The sequence below is a fragment of the Trichechus manatus genome, unplaced genomic scaffold (assembly GCF_000243295.1).
Source record: "Trichechus manatus latirostris isolate Lorelei unplaced genomic scaffold, TriManLat1.0 scaffold00134, whole genome shotgun sequence".
NCBI lineage: Eukaryota > Metazoa > Chordata > Mammalia > Sirenia > Trichechidae > Trichechus > Trichechus manatus.
Window position 1 is genome coordinate 5675378 of NW_004444070.1, and position 19667 is coordinate 5695044.

A 19667-nucleotide genomic window follows, 5' to 3' on the forward strand; every position below is an offset into this window, starting at 1 on the left:
TTATTGTTGCCAAATGTCACAATTTTTATGATGAATGGAGGCTCACTTTCAACAGAGGAAGATGGAGAACAAGAAGCTTATTAGTAGCCTTCTGCTGGTGCTGTATCACCAGTGCCCAGCGCACAGTAGGTGCTCAACAAATATTTGAGTAAATAAAGGGACGCAGATGGGACTACATGCCCTTACTGGGTACACACCTGTCTGCATACCTGCACATTCAGTCAGACCCTCATTTACATATCCAGACACCTACGCTGTTTACTCAGCATGCAGTCAGCCCCTGCCCTCATGGAATTCCCAGGCAAGATGGGAAGAGAGACATTAAACAAATAGTCGGTTGGTTACGATTGGCCTGGATGTGGCATCAGGGGTATCAGTGGAGCCTGGAGTTTGGAGAAGGCTTGCTGGAGGAGGAGACACTGCAGCTCACGTCTTGAAGGAGAAGCAGGAGATTTTCAGCTAGAAAAAAAAAAAAAAACAATAATAAACAACAGCCACGAACATTTGCTGTGTGCCAGGCACCGTTTGATGTACGCACACGAGCTCATTGAACTCTCATAAAGGCTCTGTGAGGCGGGGATCACCGTTATAACCATTTTACAGATGAGAAAACTAAGGTGCTGAGCACTTCAGGTCATTGCTGAAGGTCACAGAGGTGGAAAGTGGCAGGGCCAGGAACAGCCAGAGAGTCCATTCCCAGAGTCTGTAGAGTCCGTTCCCAGAGTCTGTAGAGTCCATTCCCAGAGATTCTAAAATAGTCTGCAAAGGAGCAGTCAGTGGCAGGAGAAAAACAGGGAGAGCGGCATCCTGGCAGCCAAAGGGAATAGTATTTGCAGAAGGAAGTGATCAAGGGGTGTTGAAGGTTCCTCAGGGACCAGGATTTGGAGACCCATTGCCGTCCAGTCGATTCCACCTCATAGCGACCCTATAGGATAGAGTAGAACTGCCCTCATAGAGTTTCCAAGGAGCAGCTGGTGGATTCGAACTGCCAACCTTTTGGTTGGCAGCCGAGCTCTTAACCACTGCACGCCCAGGGCTGCGGATACGGAGAAGGACTGAGAAAAGTCTGCTGGAGGGCCCGCAGCAACAGGACGTAGAGAGTTTTTGGTGAAATGGCAGTGCAGGAAGTGAGGGAGGAGGTGAGGACGTGGAGGCTGGACAGGCGGACGACTCTGAGGACGAGGTTGAGGGGAAGGGGCATCTCAGATGGGAGAGATGGCACAAGTTTCTGAGCTGACAGCACCACAGACTGCTTCCAGGGGCTGCCCCAACACCTCCTGGTAGGTAAGATAATGGCAGCCCCCCATAAATGTCTTCATTCCCAGAACCTGTGAATACGCCAGGTTACATGGCAAAACGGAAGTAAAGTTGCAGATGGAATTAAGGTTGCTAATCAGCTGACTTTCAAATAGGGACGTTATCCTGGATTATCCTTGTGGGGCCAATGTCATCACCAAAAACCAAAACCCACTGCCGTTGAGTTGCTTCCGACTCACAGCGACACTATAGGACAGAGTAGAGTTGCCCCATAGGGTTTCCACAGAGTGGCTGGTGGCTTCCAACTGCCGACCTTTTGATTAACAGCTGAGCTCTTAACCACCGCGCCACCAGGGCTCCAAGATGCCATCACAGGGATGGTTGAAAGTGGAAGAGGAAGACAGAAGACGTGAAAGGACGTGAGAGAAAACGTAAGGACAGAGCAAAGTCAGAGAGATGCTGTGTGGCTGGCTTGGAGGATGGAGGAAGGGGCCACTCGCCAAGAAATGCAGGCAGCCTTTAGCAGCTGGAGAGGCAGAGAGACAGATTCTCTCCTGGAGCCTCCAGAAAGGCAATCCTGCTGACACTTCAGTTCCAGCCCACTGAAACCCATGTTGGGCTTCAGTATTCCGTCCTTGATTTCTCCCATAACCCACTAGTTTTTGAGCAAGGTGTTGTTCAGTTTCCTTGTGTTTCATTTTTGTTCCTCGCTGTTTCTGTGATTGATTTCTGCTTTTATGGCTTTATGGTCAGAAAAGATGCTTCGTAATATTGCAAAGTTTTGTGTTCTGTTGAAGCTTGCTTTGTGACCTAATATGTGGTCTATTCTGAAGAACGTTCCACATAGGTTGGAAAAGAATGTATACTTGGCTGCTGTTGGGTGGAGGGTTCGGTTTATGTCTATGCGATCGAGTTAGTTGATTGTGGCATTTAGATCCTCCGTGTCTTTATTGAGCTTCTTTCCGGATGGTCTGTCCTTCACCAAAAGTGGTGTGCTGGAGTCTCCTCCTATGATTGTGGAGCTGTCTTGTTGGACCTCTGGCCGACAGAACTGCAAGACAATACGTTTCTGTAGTTCTAGGCCATTCAGTGCGCGGTCATTTGTTAGAGGACCGATAGCTATGGCTCGAAGCACAGATACAAGCACACATGTGCACACAGGTAGCACAGGCGGGCACACTGACCTGGGTGCTGACCAGCTGGATGCGCTTGTCAGGGTTCTTCGACCACATGTTGGCGTTGTCGCGTTGGAAGTCAGGGTGCATGGTCATCACGGTATGGGTGGTGGGGTAATGCCGGCGGCTCTGCAGGTGGGATAGGGGAGTCCTCAGGCCAGAGTGTCCTGGGCCACCGCTGTGCACAGCTTTGTCCTGGGTGTGTGTATATATATATATATATATATGTATGGATATATATGATCAAGAATGCAGGACACACCAGGGAAGGCACGGGGACAAGCCACAAGATTCAGCAGACAGGACCGGCCGGTGTCCCCTCTGCTGGACCCAGACTTGCCAGGATCCCCCAAAGGATGGGGCATCGGTGCCAGGAGGGCCTACCCCCTGAGACCAGCCTGAAGGCCAGCCATGGGGATGGTCCCAGGAGGGCCTGGACCCCCAGACATCACACCACCTCCCCAGGGAGCCCCCTCTCCCCACTGTCCAGGAGGTGGAAGCAGGTCCCACCCTGTTCCATGTTTACCCTGTGTCTGTGGCATATCTATATGTATGTATGTATCCATATGATCAAGAATGCACGATAAGAAGAGAAACAGTGTGCAGGGGGGCTGGAGAATATGGGAACTCCATACTTTCTGTAGGAGTTTTCTCTAACCCTAAAACTGCTCTAAAAAATAGTCCATTAATAAAATTTAAAAAAAGAGTGGACAATGGCATGTGGGAGCTAGGGACACACACATAAAAATAGTCAGCTGTTGTCCCTGAGCTCCCTCAGGCCAACCACACAGCTGAGGGCACGGAGCACTGTGCCAGGCTGGCTCACGGTCACGAGTGTGTGCATGGGGAAGGGGCCTGCACACTCTGATCAGGAAGGCACCCCAATTCAGGAGGAGGCCAGGGTGATGGTGAGTGGGGGATTACCTTCCTCACAGGAAATGCCTTGGCCGTGGGAAGGGCCCTGAATTACCGATGCCCTTCCTGCAGGCTTGGGATACTGGAGTTACCTGAGCAGCTGCCAACTGCAGGAAGCAACTGACCAGCTTCTTGGCATTGGGGAGCCCTGGTCGCGCAGTAGTTAAGAGCTCAGCTGCTAACCCAAAGGTTAGCAGTTCGAATCCACCATTTGCTCCCTGAAAACCCTACGGGGCAGTTCTACTCTGTCCTATAGGGTCGCTATGAGTCGGAATGGACTCGAGGGCAACGGGTTTGGTTTGGTTTTGTGGCGTTGGACTCGGGGCTGCAGGGGTCGCCACCAGGGCTTGTCGTCTCATGCGAGTCCCAGCACAGATCCCCCGCGGACTGTATGAGATGGGGAACACAGCTGCAGGCCACGCCAGGGTCGAGGGGTAGCCCAGCACCCTAGACGTGCCCTAGAGTCAAAGCCTGCCATCTCCCACCCAGGCCCACTCGGGCGCCCCAGAACAAAATGAAAATGCAGGGCCCTCGTTCATAAACTGTTGAGGATTTCCAGACAGTGACAGCGGAGTGTGAAATCAAGTGCAAGGTCCTCTGAGCCCGGGGCTGCACAGGTCACACACCCCTGGGGTCCGTCCTCCCCCTGCTCATCGGAAGAGGTCTGCGGCCGGGGGCTTCAGGCTGGCGCTGGCCCGCCACCCCGGCTCCATCTCCAGCGTCTCCTCCCGAACCTTCTTATCTCGATCATCCAGGCGCCCGCCCGCCTGGGGGTCAGAGCACAGGAGAGGGCCGTCGGAATCAAAGCCCGCCTCTCTCCTTACCAACCAGCGTGGGAGGGCTGGGTCGGAGCCCGGCTGGAAAGCAAGTCTGAAACTAGCCAGGCCCCAGCACGCTTCCAAGTCTGGGGACAGTCAGAGCCACTTCAGGAGACAGGGAGGGGGCAGGAACTCGCCTCCAACCCTCCACCCCCACCCCGGAAAGGGGAGCTGGTCCTCAGCCTGGAGAGGGATGGGGTCAGAACCCCGAAAGGGGGCGGAGTCAGGGCACAGGTAACGGAGCCGGTTTCAAAGCAGGGCAGGCCTCGGCCTGCCACCACGCCTGGGGAGAAGTCGGGATCGGAAGCAGCCAGGTGGGGCCGGGGCGCGCCCCGGCACGGGCGGGGAAGGGGCGGAGCCAACGGGAGCGCGGTCAGGGTGGTGCTGATTACCCAACACGCCTGGTACGCGGAGGTTTACTGGGGTTTCCTCCGTAATTTGTAGTGCGCAATTTCCCCTGGTTTTCACAATACAGATGTGGGGTAACCTCTGTGTAATCACTACAGATGAGTAAGTAAACTCGATTAAGCCCGTTAGTACCTTGCTTACTGTAAACCGGTGCAAACCGTACGTACTGGTTAATCCGCCCCTGGTTGCCTCCCCCCATTGGAACGTCAGCGGCAATCTCCAAATTGCACTCCCGAATCGGGGGCCCAGGGGCAATCTCTAAATTGCGCCCTCTCATTTCGAGCGCCCAGGGGCAATCTCTAAATTGCACCCCCCGGTTCGAGTGTCCAGGGGCAATCTCTAAATTGCGCCCCCCAATTCGAGCACCCAGGGGCAATCTCTAAATTGCGCCCCCCATTTAGAGACCATGGGGCAATTTCTAAGTTGCGCCCCCCCATTTCGAGCCCCCAATGGTGATCTCTAAATTGCGCCCTCCCCCAATTTCCAGATGAATAGACGCTGATAGCGGCGTCCGCAGAAACTCCTTCCCTCCCCCCTGTTGCCCCGCTGCCTCAGGCAGGCGCCCTTCTTATTTGCGGCGTCCCCGTGGACTTGCCCCCAGGGGTAAGGGCCTCCCTCGCTACGCCTCTGCCGGCTTCCACACATCTGAACCCCGGCTGGTGGCGCAGTCCCTGACAGGGGTCTGCTGCTGTGCCGGCCAGAGCGAGCCCGGGGTCTGCGCCCAGAGCCTCCAGACCGACAAGTCCGGCCTCATCGCGCATCAGGTCTCTGTCAGGTCACTGTCACAGGGGGTGACACCAAAGTGACTCCAGAGTCCGCGACGGCGGGCGGGAGGGGCCGCCAAGGAGAGGTGTCACTCGCCAGTCGGGGTGCAGGCTGCGGGCCGGCGCCCACCACTGGCGGGAGGGGCGAGGGTCTCGGCCTGAGCCAATGCGCGAGGGAGGAGCGGCGGGAGCGCGCGATGGGCGGAAGGGCGGGCGCTCGGCTCTGCGCCGGGCCCGACCTGCCGCTCCGCCCACGGGGGGTGGTTTCGCCGGCCCGCCTGCCCACCCCGAGCAGGGGGGTGGGTGACACCAACCCTAGTGACGCCAGTGGCCGCTGTGCGAGGGGGTCTCGTCGCCTGGCGGGGCCTTCGTGGGACTCTCAAATTAGCGCAGCGCAGGGAGGCTTCCGGCCCACATCTGGCCGCGCGGGGCCTTGCTGAGCACCGCCCATCCCGCCCGGGTCTTGGCCTGGGGCAGCCGGTCCCCCAGACCCCGGGGCTGCGCCGGCCGCCGGTAGGGGGTGCAGCCCCTCCTCGGATCACGCTCTCTGTCCCCACCCAGGCGGGGCCAAGCACCCCCTCCCCACCGCCCCGCCGGGCCCCCGCCTCGTCGGGCTCACATCAGCGGGACGCCCGGGAGAGCGGGTGCCGTGGTGCCGGCCTCTCCGCCACAGCAGAGCGCCCACCCGCGGGTGGGGTCTCGGAGTTAGGGCGTTGCAGGAGGGGGGCGAGAATGAAAAGGAGGGACGGGGTGGGTCCAGGATGGGAGGGCACCGGGACAGGCCACGAGCTTCGGCAGACAGGACCGGCCGGCGTCCCCTCTGCTGGGACGCAGACTTGCCAGGATCCCCCAAAGGATGGGGCACCGGTGCCAGGAGGGCCTACCCCGAGGCCAGCCTGAAGGCCAGCCAAGCGGATGGTCCCAGGAGAGCCTGGACTCCCAGACGTCTCACCGCCTCCCCAAGGAGCCCCCTCCTCCCACTGTGCAGGATGTGGGAGCAAGCCCCACCCTGCTACATGTTTACCTGCGGCAAGTTCTTCCCCCGCTTCTGGGTGAGGACGGCCCGGCCTCCCGCGCATCGCCGCCCCCCCAGAGGCCCCCGCCCAGGGCCTCTGTGTCGTCCAGGTGCTTAGAGGCGCTCCCTGGACCGGCCGCCTGCCTTTGGTTCCAGGAATTGGTCCCCCAGCCCGACTGGCTGAGACTCCACCAGCTGAGTCAGGAGGAGTCGCAGCCTCGCTCCTCCCCGCCCAAGAAGCAGGAGGTGCAGCCAGCTGGGGCCATCCACCTTCCCCTGGGTGCCCTCGGCCAGAGGAGGGCCCTTCAGAAGTGCTCCAGAGACAAGGGATCGCTGGGGGCCTCAGCCCGTTAACGGCCATGTCAGAACGGCATTGTCCAGGTGCAACCCAGAGGGCCGACCCCTGGACCCAGACCGCCCAGAGTGCCTGAGTAGGGTCCTCCACGCCCTGTGTGAGGCTAAGGGCGCATGTTTGGCTCCTAGTGCCCCCCCCATAAGAGCCCACCCTACTTCAGGGCTCAGACCTCAGGGTCAGAGGGGCCTCCACCCAGCCCAGCTGTGGCCCCACCTGAGACCAGAACCAGCCAGGCCTGAGGGCATGCCCCGCTCTCTCGGCCCAGCCTGGCAGTGGGACAAGGTGGGGTGACCCCTCAGCTCATGACCAGGCTGGAAACTCAGGGCACAGTCCCCTCCCCCGGCGGTGTCACAGCACCGTTACACACACACGCACTTTATTGAATTCCTTTATAGACAGATAGGAGTGTGCAAACTGCGGTAGACGGGTGGGGGCAGGGGTAACAGGCAGGAATGCGGGGCCAGCGGTGGAGCCCCGGCGGGCTCCGGCCTGCAACGGACAGCCCCGGGGGGCTCCTGCAGCAGCAACCGGCAGCCCCAGGCCTCCGGCCGAAGTAACCGGCAGCGGTCAGTTGCCGTCAAGGTGATTTACCATCCGTGAGATGGCCTCCATGCTTATCAGTGCTCCGGTGGCCAGAAGAATGATGGCGCCGACGGTCAGCAGGAGGCTTAAGAGCAGCGCGCAGATGTTCAGGCACTTGGCGGTGGAGGCGTAGCTCTGGGCGCCGATCACGTCGCCCACCATCTTCCGGTCCCTAGACTGGGGAAGACGAGATGATGAGCGCTCCTGGGGAGGGACCCGCTGGGAGCCAGGAGCTGATGGTGGCACTCAGGTCTCCTCTGGTCCTCTGTGCCCAGTTCAGCCTGCACTGGCCCTCACCCACATCCGGGAGCCCCACCGCTCCACGGCCGTCTCCTCCCTCCCCCCCTCCTCCCCCCAGGGACCTCCTCACAGCCCCTCAGTCCCTCCGGGGAGCCTCGGGCTTGCCCTCTGTCTGCTGTGGCCCAAGCGCTGCCCAAGGGTGAGGGGGGAACTTCTCTACTAACCGTGAGAAAACTTTCTTCGGAAGTTGTGGCAACAACGGCTGATGACAAACATCCTCACGCACCCCTGGAGCGTCGAGGATGATCTACACGGGGAACGACCTCCCCCCTCCCAGACACAGAGACACTCACACAGAAGCGCACACAAAATCCACACACACGAGAGACACACACAGAAACAGTCACGCAAGGACACACACAGGCCCTTTCCTGCCCCAGGCCCATCTGGGAGGGGCACCCCCCAGGGCCCACTCCGACCCTTGTGGAGAATCCCCCAGGTGCCCGGCACGCACGTGTGCACACGGGCACACACATACACAAACACATCCACGCATCCACACAAGCACACGTGGGCGTGCGCGCGCGAGCACACACAGAAGACCACAACACACACCCTCCCTAGCCCCAGACCCAACTGGGCAGAAGGCGCCCAGAGCGCACACTCGCACCCTCGCGGAGAAGCCCCCGGTGTCTGGCACACCGGCGCCCATGCGCACCTTCACGGAGTAGGCGAACGCCACGAAGCCCAGGCAGAACCAGTTCATACAGAGCGTGTTGAAGAGGGACCAGACGATATGGTCCGGCACCGAGGTCTCCGTGCGGATGTTGATCACGGTGGACCTCACGGGCGCCGCGGGGCCGCGGGGCGCCGCCAGCACGTCCACCTCGTGCTCTTCCTTGAGCATCTCATAGGCTGGGGAGAGGCCGGTGCCGGCGCTCGTGAGGAAGTGTTGCGAAGTGTGGTTCATGGTTCCGAAAGACGACCGGGAGTCGAAGGAGTCTGGCGTAGGGTAAGCGCTTCGGGGCCTCCCTTCTCTCGGTAGTTTCGATTTCTCTGAAGTTTCTATTTCCTCGCGTTGGACAATTGGGGGTTGGCCACGGGCTAAGGGGGCGGGACATATTTCGGAGGCTCAAATTACTTCAGGGCTGGGAGGAGACGAGAGGGGAGGTAGAGTTTTGGCGCCGTCCTGGAAGGGTTTCTGTGAGTATTAAAATGAAACAATACATTTAAAGTACGTCTTGGAAGAAGTACAGCCAGAATGCTCCTTGGAAGCAAGGATGGTGAGACTCTGTCTCACACACTTTGGACGTGTTATCAGGATGCCCTGAAGAAGGGCATCATGCTTGGTAAAGGGAAAGAGAGGTCAGCAGAAAAAGAGGAAGACCCTTAAGGATGTGAACTGACACGGTGGCTGCAACATCGGGCTCAAGCATAAGAACTATTTTGAGGCTGGCGCGAGACCAGGCAGTGCTTCCTTCTGTTGTACACGGGGTGGCTATGAGTCGGAACTGACTCGATGACACCTACCAGCAACAGGACCATGCCTTGCACACCGCAAGTTATCAATAAATGTTTATTATTATTACAAAGAAGTCTATGTTACAGGAGTTCCTGGGTGGCCCAAACGTTTAAGCGTTCAACTACTAGCCAAAAGTTTGGCAGTTTGAAATCATCCAGAGGTGCCTTGGAAGAAAGGCCTGGCGATCTGCTCCCATAAAGATTACAGCCTTCAAAACCCAATGCGGCACAGTTCTACTGTGATACACAGGGATTCGCCACGATACAGAACCAACTTGATGGTAACTAGAAATGCCAACAACAATAACAATGAACAAAGCCTATGTTAGGCTTGTTGATCTACCCTGAGGAAGGAGCCCCCTTCTAAAATCAAGACAGGTCCTTCTTGTCAAGATGTGTCTTGGTTTGAAGTGGGATGGAGAAGGGTGGTAAGTTGGGGGAGAAGCAAGCAAGTCTACACTCATCAGTGGATGAAGGACCTTAGGTAATTTGAAGAGACCTATTGATTCTCTGGAATTGAATCCCCCTCTCCTGTGTTGAGCCCCCGTTTCCCATTTCTGCTTCCCATTTTGGTGAGGGTCTTTGTATAAATCACAGGTTATCTGACGTCACTCCTGAAGAACTAGAAAGAAGCTGGAGAAACTTGGGTAACCATCTGAAGCTTAATTTCCCCATTTGCAAGATGAGTCCATTCTGTCTTCTGTCATCACTATTTTCATTGCTAATGGACTCCTCACGGGCTTAAGAACTGACAACAGAGGATAGCGAGTTGGGAGGATCTCTGGGCTGCTGTGGTCTCCCTTTTCCTGGATTTCCACGAGTATCCTGTGGAGCACGGTTGTCTTTTCTATCTGGATTCAGCATTTAGGGATATGGTTGCACTCTCAAGTTTTAATTACTTCAGTGTATTGTCCTTCCCCTCTTCGGGATTCATGGGTTTTCACTCTTCTGCCCCAGGTCTTGGATTCTGGCCCACCTTCTAAGAACTCTGCAGTATCCATGCTTCATACTCATAATCAGGAAGATCTGACTAGCATAACCACACTGTCTTTATTCTGCCACCATCATCAGGAAGGTCCCACGTATACTTGCATCTTATGTGCAGGCACCACCCAAGGACTCCTCTAACTAGACTTCTTTTGTAATAATAATAAACACGTATTGATAACTTGGAGCCCTGGTGGCGCAGTGGTTAAGAGCTACGGCTGCTAACCAAAAGGTCGGCAGTTCAAATCCACCAGCCACTCCTTGGAAACCCTACGGGGCAGTTCTACTCTCCCCTATAGGGTTGCCATGAGTCAGAATCAACTTGACGACAATGTTTTTTTGTTTTGTTTTTTTATTGATAACTTGTCCTGTGCCAGGCATGGTCTACATACTTTGATGTATTACTTTCCATATCATTTTCAGTATTTATGAGCTCAGAGATGAAGTGATCTAGGGCAGTGGTTCTCAACCAGAAATGATTCTGTACCAAGAGGACATCTGGCAATATCTGGAGATATTTTTTGGAGCCCTGGTGGTGCAGTGGTTAAGAGCTCGGCTGCTAACCAAAAGATTGTCAGTTCAAATCCACCAGCCACTCTTTGGAAACCCTATGGGGCAGTTCTACTCCATCCTATAGGGTCGCTATGAGGCAAAATCAACTTGATGGCGACGGGTCCAATATTTTTGATTGTCAGGACTTGGAGATGGGGTTCAGGGGTGTAGCAAGGGTAAAAAGTGTCCAGGGGCAATTTCTAAGTTGTCCCAATTTCAAGATTAGAATACACATTGATAGCTGTGATGCGTCAGCAGATACCCCTCCCCCCGTCTTGTCCAACTGCCTCAGTCAGGTGCCTTTCATGTTTGTGGCACCTTGGGATGTCATTCCATGCTTCAATGGGTACCCCTTGGGACTTGCATCTGGGGGCAAGGGCCCCTCTTTGCCCTCCCCACACCTCTGCTGGGCTCCCACACATCTGAACCTTTGGCCAGTGGTGCAATCCTGGATGGGGGCCTGCTGCTCTGCTGGGCCAGGGTGAGCCCAGCGGTCTGTACCCTGGGTTGCATAAATGGCTACACACGGGACTACTAGCTGAAAGGTTGGAGGTTGGAAGCCACCAAAGGTACCTCAGAAGACAGGCCTGGTGATCTACTTCTGAAGGTCGCAGCCTTGAAAACCCTACGGAGCACGGTTGTGCTCTGCACACATGGGGTCGCCATGAGTTGGAATCAACTCAACGCCAATAACAACAACGCTAGGGAGGCTGCTTGCATCTTATGGATAGAGTTGTTGCTCAATCCCCTATCCAATGCAAGGAAGCTGCTCACAACAAAGCATCCTTCTGCCCCGACTTGTCAGTTGTGCTGAGGTTGAGAAACGCTCGTCTGTTTTACCATTGCTGAGCCAAGGACCACCTAGATCTGTTCTAAAAATTTTGTAAAGTGTTATTGTGACTATTAGAGAAATTTATTGTCTCACATTAAGCATGCATTATTATTTGTGTGTGTGTGTGTGTGTGTGTGTGAGTAGTTCTGCCAGCTGACTCCTCACCAATGACAGAACTCACTGAGGTTGCTAGCAATGACTCCGAGCTTCCAGGGCTCGAGTGTTTTGTGCACAGCAGAGGGAGTGAGCAGAGTGAGGTGACTGTCTGCTTCCTGGCGTTGGGTGGGCGCATTCACCTCTGAGATTGCCACTGCTTCACAACGAGCAGAGTCCTGTGGTGTACCCAAGGGCACTTCAGGGTGTTTGTTTCATGGAAAACACAAGGAAAATGACCTGGTTGAGTTTATGAAATTGACTCTTTAATGATACGCATTTTCATACTCAAACATCCACTCTCATTGTTTCTGTCTTTCAGTGTGTGTGTGGCTGGTAGACATCTGGGGTTTCATGCAAAGGAGCCTAGGTACAAATTCTGTGATCCATTTCTCAGAGGCAGTGGAAAGCTCCACCTTCTCTACTAAGGCATCTGTTTTCATCACCTCCTCTTCACGCTTTGCTAATCCCAGTCAAATACAAGCCCAGCCAACCAACCAACCACAAACCAACAGCCAACAACCAACCAACCAACCAACCAACAACCACCCACCCACCAACCAACCACCAACCAACCAACCATGAACCACAGCCAACCAACCAACCAACAATCAGTCACGCAACCAACAGCCAAACAACAAACCACAAACCAACAACCAACCAACCAACCACGAGACAACAGCCAACAAACCAACCACCAACCATCAAAACAACAAACCAACCAACAGCCAACCAACAACCAACCATCCAACCAACAAACCAACCAACCAACAACAAACCAACCAACAACCAACCACAAACCAACAACCAACCAACCACCAACAAACCAACAACCAAAAGCCAACCAACCAGCCAACAGCCAACCAACCAACCAACAAGCGACCAACAAAATACGAACCAACAGCCAACCAACCAACCAACCATCCAACAAACTAACCAACAGCAAACGAACCAACAACCAACCAATGAACAGCCAACCAACCACCAACCAACCAACCAACCAACAGCCAACCAACCACCAACCAACCAACCAACAGCCAACCAACCACCAACCAACCAACCAACAGCCAACCAACCACCAACCAACAGCCAACCTGCTGTCATCAAGTCAGCTCTGACTCGTGGCCCCATAAGCATCAGAGAAGAACTGAGTTCCACAGGGTTTTCAATGGCTGATTTTCCAAAAGTAGATTGCTACACCTTTCTTCTGGGGCGACTCTGGACACACTGAAACTTCCAACCTTTTGGTTAGCAGCTGAGCGTTTAATTGTTTGCACCACCCAGGGACTCTAGAATCACCCTGTAGCTAGCGGACGTACACCTAGTCTATGAGGCAGAAAGTTGTCAAATAGAACAAGCAGTTAGAGGGAAGGATGAGTATTATGGATTGAATTGTGTCTCCCAAAAATTATGTGTGTTAACTTGTCTCGGCCATGATTCCCAGTATGTGTGACTGTCCACCATTTTGTCATCTGATGTGATTTTCCTATGTGCTGTAAATCCTACCTCTATGATGCTAATTACGTGGAATTATCAGCAGTTATGTTAATGAGGCAGGACACAATCTGTAAGATTAGGCTGTGTTTTAAATCAACCTCTTTTGAAATATAAAAGAGAGAAGCGAGCAGAGAGACGGGGGACCTCATACCACCAAGAAAGCAGTGCCAGGAGAAGAGCGCATCCTTAGGACCCAGGGTCTCTGTGCTGAGAAGCTCCTAAACAGGGGAAGATTGATGACAATCAATCTTCCAGAGCCGACAGAGAGAAAGCCTTCCCCTGGAGCTGGCACCTTGAATTCAGACTTCTAGCCTCCTAGACTGTGAGAGAATAAACTTGTGTTTGTTCGAGGCATCCACTTATGGTCTTTCTGTTACAGCAGCACTAGGTGACTGAGACAGTGAGGAACAGAAGGTTTGCTACCTAAACCACTGACTAACCAACCAGTTACTGTCGAGTCGACTCTGACTCATGGTGACCCCATGGTGTCAGAGTAGAACTGTGCTCCATAGAGTTTTCAATGGCTGATCTTTTGGAAGTAGATTTCCAGGGCTTTCTTCCAAGTTCCCCTGTGGACTTGAACTTCCAATACAAGATCTAGTCATCAGATTTTCACATCATTCCTCAGTTGGGAATATTCTTCTTTAATCTTGTTGGAGCCTCACTGGCTTAATGCTGACTTATATTTTGGTGAGAAAGGATGGCTTTAAAGATGTATTTTATATTATTATCAGTGAGAACTCAACATTCCCCATTGGCAAGTTGTTGTTGTTGGGTGCCAATGAGTCGGTTCTGACTCACCGCAAACCTATGTATAACAGAACGAAACACTGCCCGGTCCTGCACCATCCTCACAATCTTTGCTATGCTTGAGCCCATCGTTGCAGCCACTGTGTCAATCCATCTTGTTGAGGGTCTTCCTCTTTTTTGATGACCCTCTACTTTACCAAAATATAGCCAGAATGCTCCTCAGAAAAATGGAGAGACTTCATCTCACGCACTTGGGACATGTCATCAGGAGGGACTAGTCCCTGGAGAAGGACATCATGCTTGGTAAATTAGATAACGTGTCCTGATAACCTGTCCAAAGTAAGTGAGATGAAGTCTCCCCATCCTCGCTTCTACGGAGCATTCTGGCTGTACTTCCTCCAAGACAGATTTGTTCATTCTTTTGGCAGTCCACAGTATATTCAATATTCTTTGTCAACACCATAATTCTATGGGGCAGTTCTACTCTGTCCTATAAGATCTCTATAGACTCAACGGCAACAGGGTTTTTTTTTTTTAAAGAGGTCATTGGAGCCCTGGTGGCGCAGTGGCTAAGAGCTGGGCTGCGAACCAAAGGTCAGCAGTTCGAATCCACAAGCCGCTCCTCGGAAACCCTATGGGGCAGTTCTTCTCTGTCCTAGAGGGTCACTATGAGTCAGAATAGACTCGATGGCAACAATTTAGTGGTCATTACTTATTCAACAGCTGCCAGATCAATAGATCTTGATCTAGTGTATTCCTGTGACTGTCAATGGTTTGGCATTTTTATGGTTGTTTACAAAAGCTTCATTGGCGCTCCCTCCTGAGCCAGATACTGTAGCTGCAAGAGCTCATTAAACTTTTCCAATCTTTGCATCTGGGTGTCATTACTCCTGCCAACACAGGCTACGTTGCACCATGCAACCCTGCAACTATCAGATCACATTCCACCTACAGACATGGCAGTTGCTTCTTGAAACATCAAAATTATAGGAACTGAGAAGGCATTGGTGGTTTCCAGGGTTGGAGAAGAGGAGGCTGTGATTTTAAAAAGTGTGGCTCCGGGGATCCTGTCGAGCAAACTGTTCTGGGTCTTGACTGTGGGGGTGGTCTCAGGAATGTACACATGGGAATACTTTGCATACAGCTAAATACACACACACACACAGAAGAGTACAAATAAAACTGGGAAATCTGACAAAGATCAGTGCATTGTATCAATGTCAATATCTTGATTGTGACATTGTACTCTTGGAAGACGCTGCATAGGCCCAGCTCACTGTTATTTACTCCCCATTGCTAACCGTTGCATTGTCTCATGATCTTGTTTTTCTCTTCGGTTCCAGTCTCCACGAAAGGTTTAAGATGAACCAGCGTTCCCCCTTGGAGGGTGGAAAACAAGTGATAATGATCTAAGGATGAAAAACCGAACAAAGCACCCAGCCTGTGACAAGAAAACCAGGATGTCACCAGATAACCCCCAAGAATACCAGTAGAACATTAACTCATCTGAGACGTGACCACCTCAAGGGGGAGCTAACACAATCTTGTAAGACCCATAATCCTGTCCCTATAAAAGCCTTCGGCTGGTCTCCAGTGGGGGAGACGGGATTGTTGGAGGAATCTATTCCCCTCTGTCTCCTACATATCGATGTATAATAAACCTCTTGCTGCTCACCTCACCCGTCTCAGAATTGGCTATTGCGACAGGTGGCTCCAATCCGCGTTATTTCGGTAACGCTCTAGTTTTGCTACATGTTACCACTGGGGAAAGCTGGGTGAAGGGTACAGGAGATCCCTCTGTATCTTCTCTTGTATCTGCATGTGAATCTACAATGATCTTAAAATAAGAAGTTAGGAAAAAAAAAAAACATTAAAAGTGCAGTTGCATCTGCCGCACCCTATAATTGAATTGACTGAAGTTGAGTTTAATTTGTCCAAAGAGATAACAACTAAGTGATAGAGGCAGGAATTTGTCCCCAGAGCTGTCTGCTTGTAAACCCACGTATTTACCCATTTTAAGCAACTCCACACCACCTGTCAGATAACGGAGGGAGACGGGAAACAAACTCTCACCTCAACTTGTCGCAAGCTCAGTTTCCAGATCTGGTGTCGCCTTTCCAGTGGACAGTGGGCTGGGGGATGTGGGAGATAAACTCAGAGGTGAGAAAGGACGGGAGGCAGAGTACGTCCACCTCTTTCCTGAGGCAGCCAGGTAGGAGGGAAGGAACAGAGACTCCCCTGTCCTCACCTGTCCCCACCTGCAATGGGCAGGGCAGGAGAGGGGCTGCGTGCTCACGAGGAGCAGCAGAGAGGAGCTGAGCCCTCCACCCGGAGCAGTATACCTGTCGTAGTTGTTGTCCTGTCGATTCCGACTCATGGCCCCACGTGTGTCAGTATAAAACTGTGCTCCGTAGTGTTTTCAAAGCTGTGACCTTTCAGAAGTAGGTTGCCAAGCCTTTCTTCCAAAGTGCCTCTGGGTGGACTGGAGCCTCTAACATTGTGGCTGGTCGTTGAGCCCTTAACCGTTTGCACCACCACTGTGGGGCTATTCACAAAGCAGACCTCACACGGCGCACCTGTAACGGTTTAGGTACGAGGCATATAGGAGACCTACCCAGGTTCTTGTTAGCGCTGTCAAGTCTGTTCCGACTGATGTACAACACAACGAAACGCTGCCCAGTCCTGTGTCACCCTCACGATCATTGTTATGCTTGAGCCCATTGTGGCAGCCACTGGGTCAGTCCATCTCATCAAGGGTCTTCCTCTTTTTTGTTGACTCTCTACTAATCATGATGTCCTTCTCCAGCGACTGGTCCCTCCTGATGACGCGTCCAAAATACACAAAACACATAAAGATCGATATCCTAGGCATGAGTGAACTGAAATGGACTGATATTGGCCATTTTGAAACACACAATCGTATGGTCCTACTACGCTGGGAGGGACAGACTGAAGAGGAGCGGCATTGCGTTCATCATCAAAAAGAACATTTCAAGATCTATCCTGAAGTACAACGCTGTCAGTGATAGGATAATGTCCATACGCCTATAAGGAAGACCATCTACCCATAGTTGACAACAATATTAAACCAAAAATACCAAACCCATTGCCACTGAGTCAATTCTGACTCATAGCGACCCTATAGGACAGAATAGAATGGCCCTATAGGGTTTCCAAGGCTATAGTCTTTACGGAAGCAGACTGCCACGTCTTTCTCCCAAGGAGCAGCTGGTGGGTTTGAACTGCTGACATTTTGGTTAGCAGCCGAGCCCTTTAACCACTGAGCCACCAGGGCTCCTGAAGACAGTGTTATATATCAAAATATGAGGCTGAATAATGGAATTTGACTGGGCCCAGCTTTTTCACAGACAAAAAATACTGCAGTGGGGCAACAAAAGAGTTTATCCTGCCTCGGTGAAAGAGAATTTTCTTTTGTTGCTTATTCACAAGGCCGAAAGGCAAATATTTTCTTTCGAGCCTTTTAGTGTGATTTAGGAAATAATATTAGAGTCATTATTCCCTGTCCTTGAGCACAGAGAATGTGACCCAGCTGGAGCTGGGCTCACAAGGACTCACAAGGACACATCAACTGGGCCCTGAGATATAAAGACAATAGGTAGAACAATCTTGGAATATGTCTTTTAGGGAAACTTTCACATAAACCAATCAAACAGAACACAAAAGACTTTCCGCTCTTATCTTTTTCTATTAGCATTTAGTGAATAGAAATTTGTTGGACCAATGAAGACCCTCCTGACTCTCATTACTGAAACATCCTCCAATGACTGTCAAGAAAGACAATTCAAAACAGAGGATCACAATTTCTAGCCAATCCGTGAAAAGGTGACGTTTTCAATGGTTTGCCCATTTGTGATGTTAATATATACTGATGATTCTGTAATGTTCCTCAGACTCGGGCAGACATGGCTGTGGCAGCCTGCTTGTCTGTTTCCCACTTTTGCGTTTTTGAATATACGCCACATAAAACTTTCTTTTTGCTTTCCTAAACTTTGTGATGTTTTTTCCCTACAACAAATGTAAACCGACTCTTGGTAAAGTCCAACTAGAAGGAAAGGCATCTGATTGCTTCAGTCCCTTAAGAGATGCTGTCTTCTCTTTTACGGTCATGAGACCTCGGTTATAAAACAGTTCCTATATCTTAGAGGCAGCGTCTTAGTTACCTAGTGCTAAGACATTGACTCAAGATACAACCCAATCCTGTAGATTGTGTTCCGCCTCATAAACATACTTGTCTGTGATCCTGCCTCATTAACATCATTGTTTTCATTATCTAGTGCTGCTCTAACAGAAATACACAAGTGGATGGCTTTAACAAACAGAAATGTATTCTCTCACAGTCTAGGAGGCTGGAAGTCCAAATTCAGGGTGCCAGCTCCATGGGAAGGCTTTCTCTCTCTGTCGGCTTTGGAAGAAGGTCCTTATCATCAGTCTTCCCCTGGTCTGGGAGCTTCTCAGCGCAGGGACCCTGGGTCCAAAGGACGTGCTCCACTCCTGGCTCTTCTTTCTTGGTGGTATGAGGTGTGTGACCTCATACTCTGCAACATGTTTTCTCCTTTTCAAAATGGGTGATTGAGAGCTTGACATAACTTACGCCTTGATGAACCTGTGAGTGTTTTTTCTGCCCGCCTTCTCCTTTCCGTGTACTTTTGCTAAGGACTTTGTTCTGTCTGGCCACCTGTGACTTACAACCTGACCGCCTACATGAAGATTAGAGCCCAGCTGTCCAGCATATATATCTTTATCCTGATAAGAAGATGTCCATCATGTATCTCTTGACTCTGATAAAGAGTCTCTTGTAATTATCTCGTAATGAACAACTCATCAGGCCATGACATCTGTGGGCTATGTGCCGAGAGACACTGCATACCCCTTGCAACAGTGATATATAAGTTCTGATGTAAAACTGCCTTTCGGGACTCTATAAAGACAGCCTGCGTTGCTGCCAGACTCCCTGTTGGTGTTCTGTTGTACATAGGGTGGCTATGAGTTGGAACCGACTCGACAGCACCTAACAACAACAGTTGACTAAAGTGTCCCCTCTGCAAAGATGTCCCCAGTTTGGATGTTTGAAATCAGTCTCCAGACTCCACAGAGCAGAGGCAACTGCAGAGCTTCATTTCTGGAGGAAGCATGTGGTACAGCGAGGGGGGTAGAGAGGAGACAGAGAGGGAGAGAGAAATGGAGAGAGAGACGGGGAGAGAGAGAAAGAGGGAGAGAGCAACAGGTACTGCAGAGCTTCATTTCTAGAGGAAGCGTGGGGTACAGCGAGTGTGAGGGGAGAGAGGGAGGGGGACAGAGAGGAGGGAGGCAGAGGACAGGCACAGAGAAGGGGGAGATGGAGAGTCAGAGAGATGGAGATAGAGCGAGACAAAGAGACATAAAGGGAGACAGAGAGTGAGTATGAGATAGAAAGAGGGAGAGAAAGAGGATGGGAGAGAGACAGCGACAGACAGAGGGACAGACAGAGCATGAAAGAGAAGAGTGAGAGACAGACAAACGATGGGAGACAGACAGGATGAAAGAGAGAGAAGAACGATGGGAGAGACAGACAGAGACAGAGTATGAAAGAGAACGAGCAAGCGAGAAACAGACAGAGAGAGAGAGACAGAGACAGGGTTTGTTGTTCATTTGTTCTGAAAACCCCCTTTTTTTTCCTTTTGCGCATGTACTCTGGGTGTGAGGCGAGCTGGGCATCCCCAAAACAAAACCCAAACCAGTGGCTGTCGAGTCGACTCCAACTCATGGTGCCCCATGTGCGTCAGAGTAGAACTGTGCTCTATAGAGTTTTCAGTGGCTGAGTTTTTGGAAACAGATCACCAGGCCTT

General features: G+C 52.0%; 1 protein-coding gene across 2 annotated transcripts; it reads right to left on the bottom strand.

Moving 5' to 3' along the window:
• Window positions 1-8850, bottom strand: LOC101356494 (interferon-induced transmembrane protein 3-like). 2 transcript variants are annotated; one of them, XM_023739459.1, is made up of 4 exons: window positions 8248-8850; window positions 6362-7466; window positions 2442-2561; window positions 1-459 (listed from the first exon to the last, which is right to left on the bottom strand). In XM_023739459.1, the coding sequence occupies exons 1-2, from the start codon at window positions 8497-8499 to the stop codon at window positions 7275-7277; spliced, it is 444 nt and encodes a 147-aa protein (XP_023595227.1). In that variant the 5' UTR covers window positions 8500-8850; the 3' UTR covers window positions 1-459; window positions 2442-2561; window positions 6362-7274. The 2 variants fall into 2 exon arrangements, with proteins under 2 accessions (XP_023595227.1, XP_023595228.1); XM_023739460.1 differs by lacking the exon at window positions 2442-2561.
• Between the last annotated feature and the right edge of the window lie 10817 nt (window positions 8851-19667).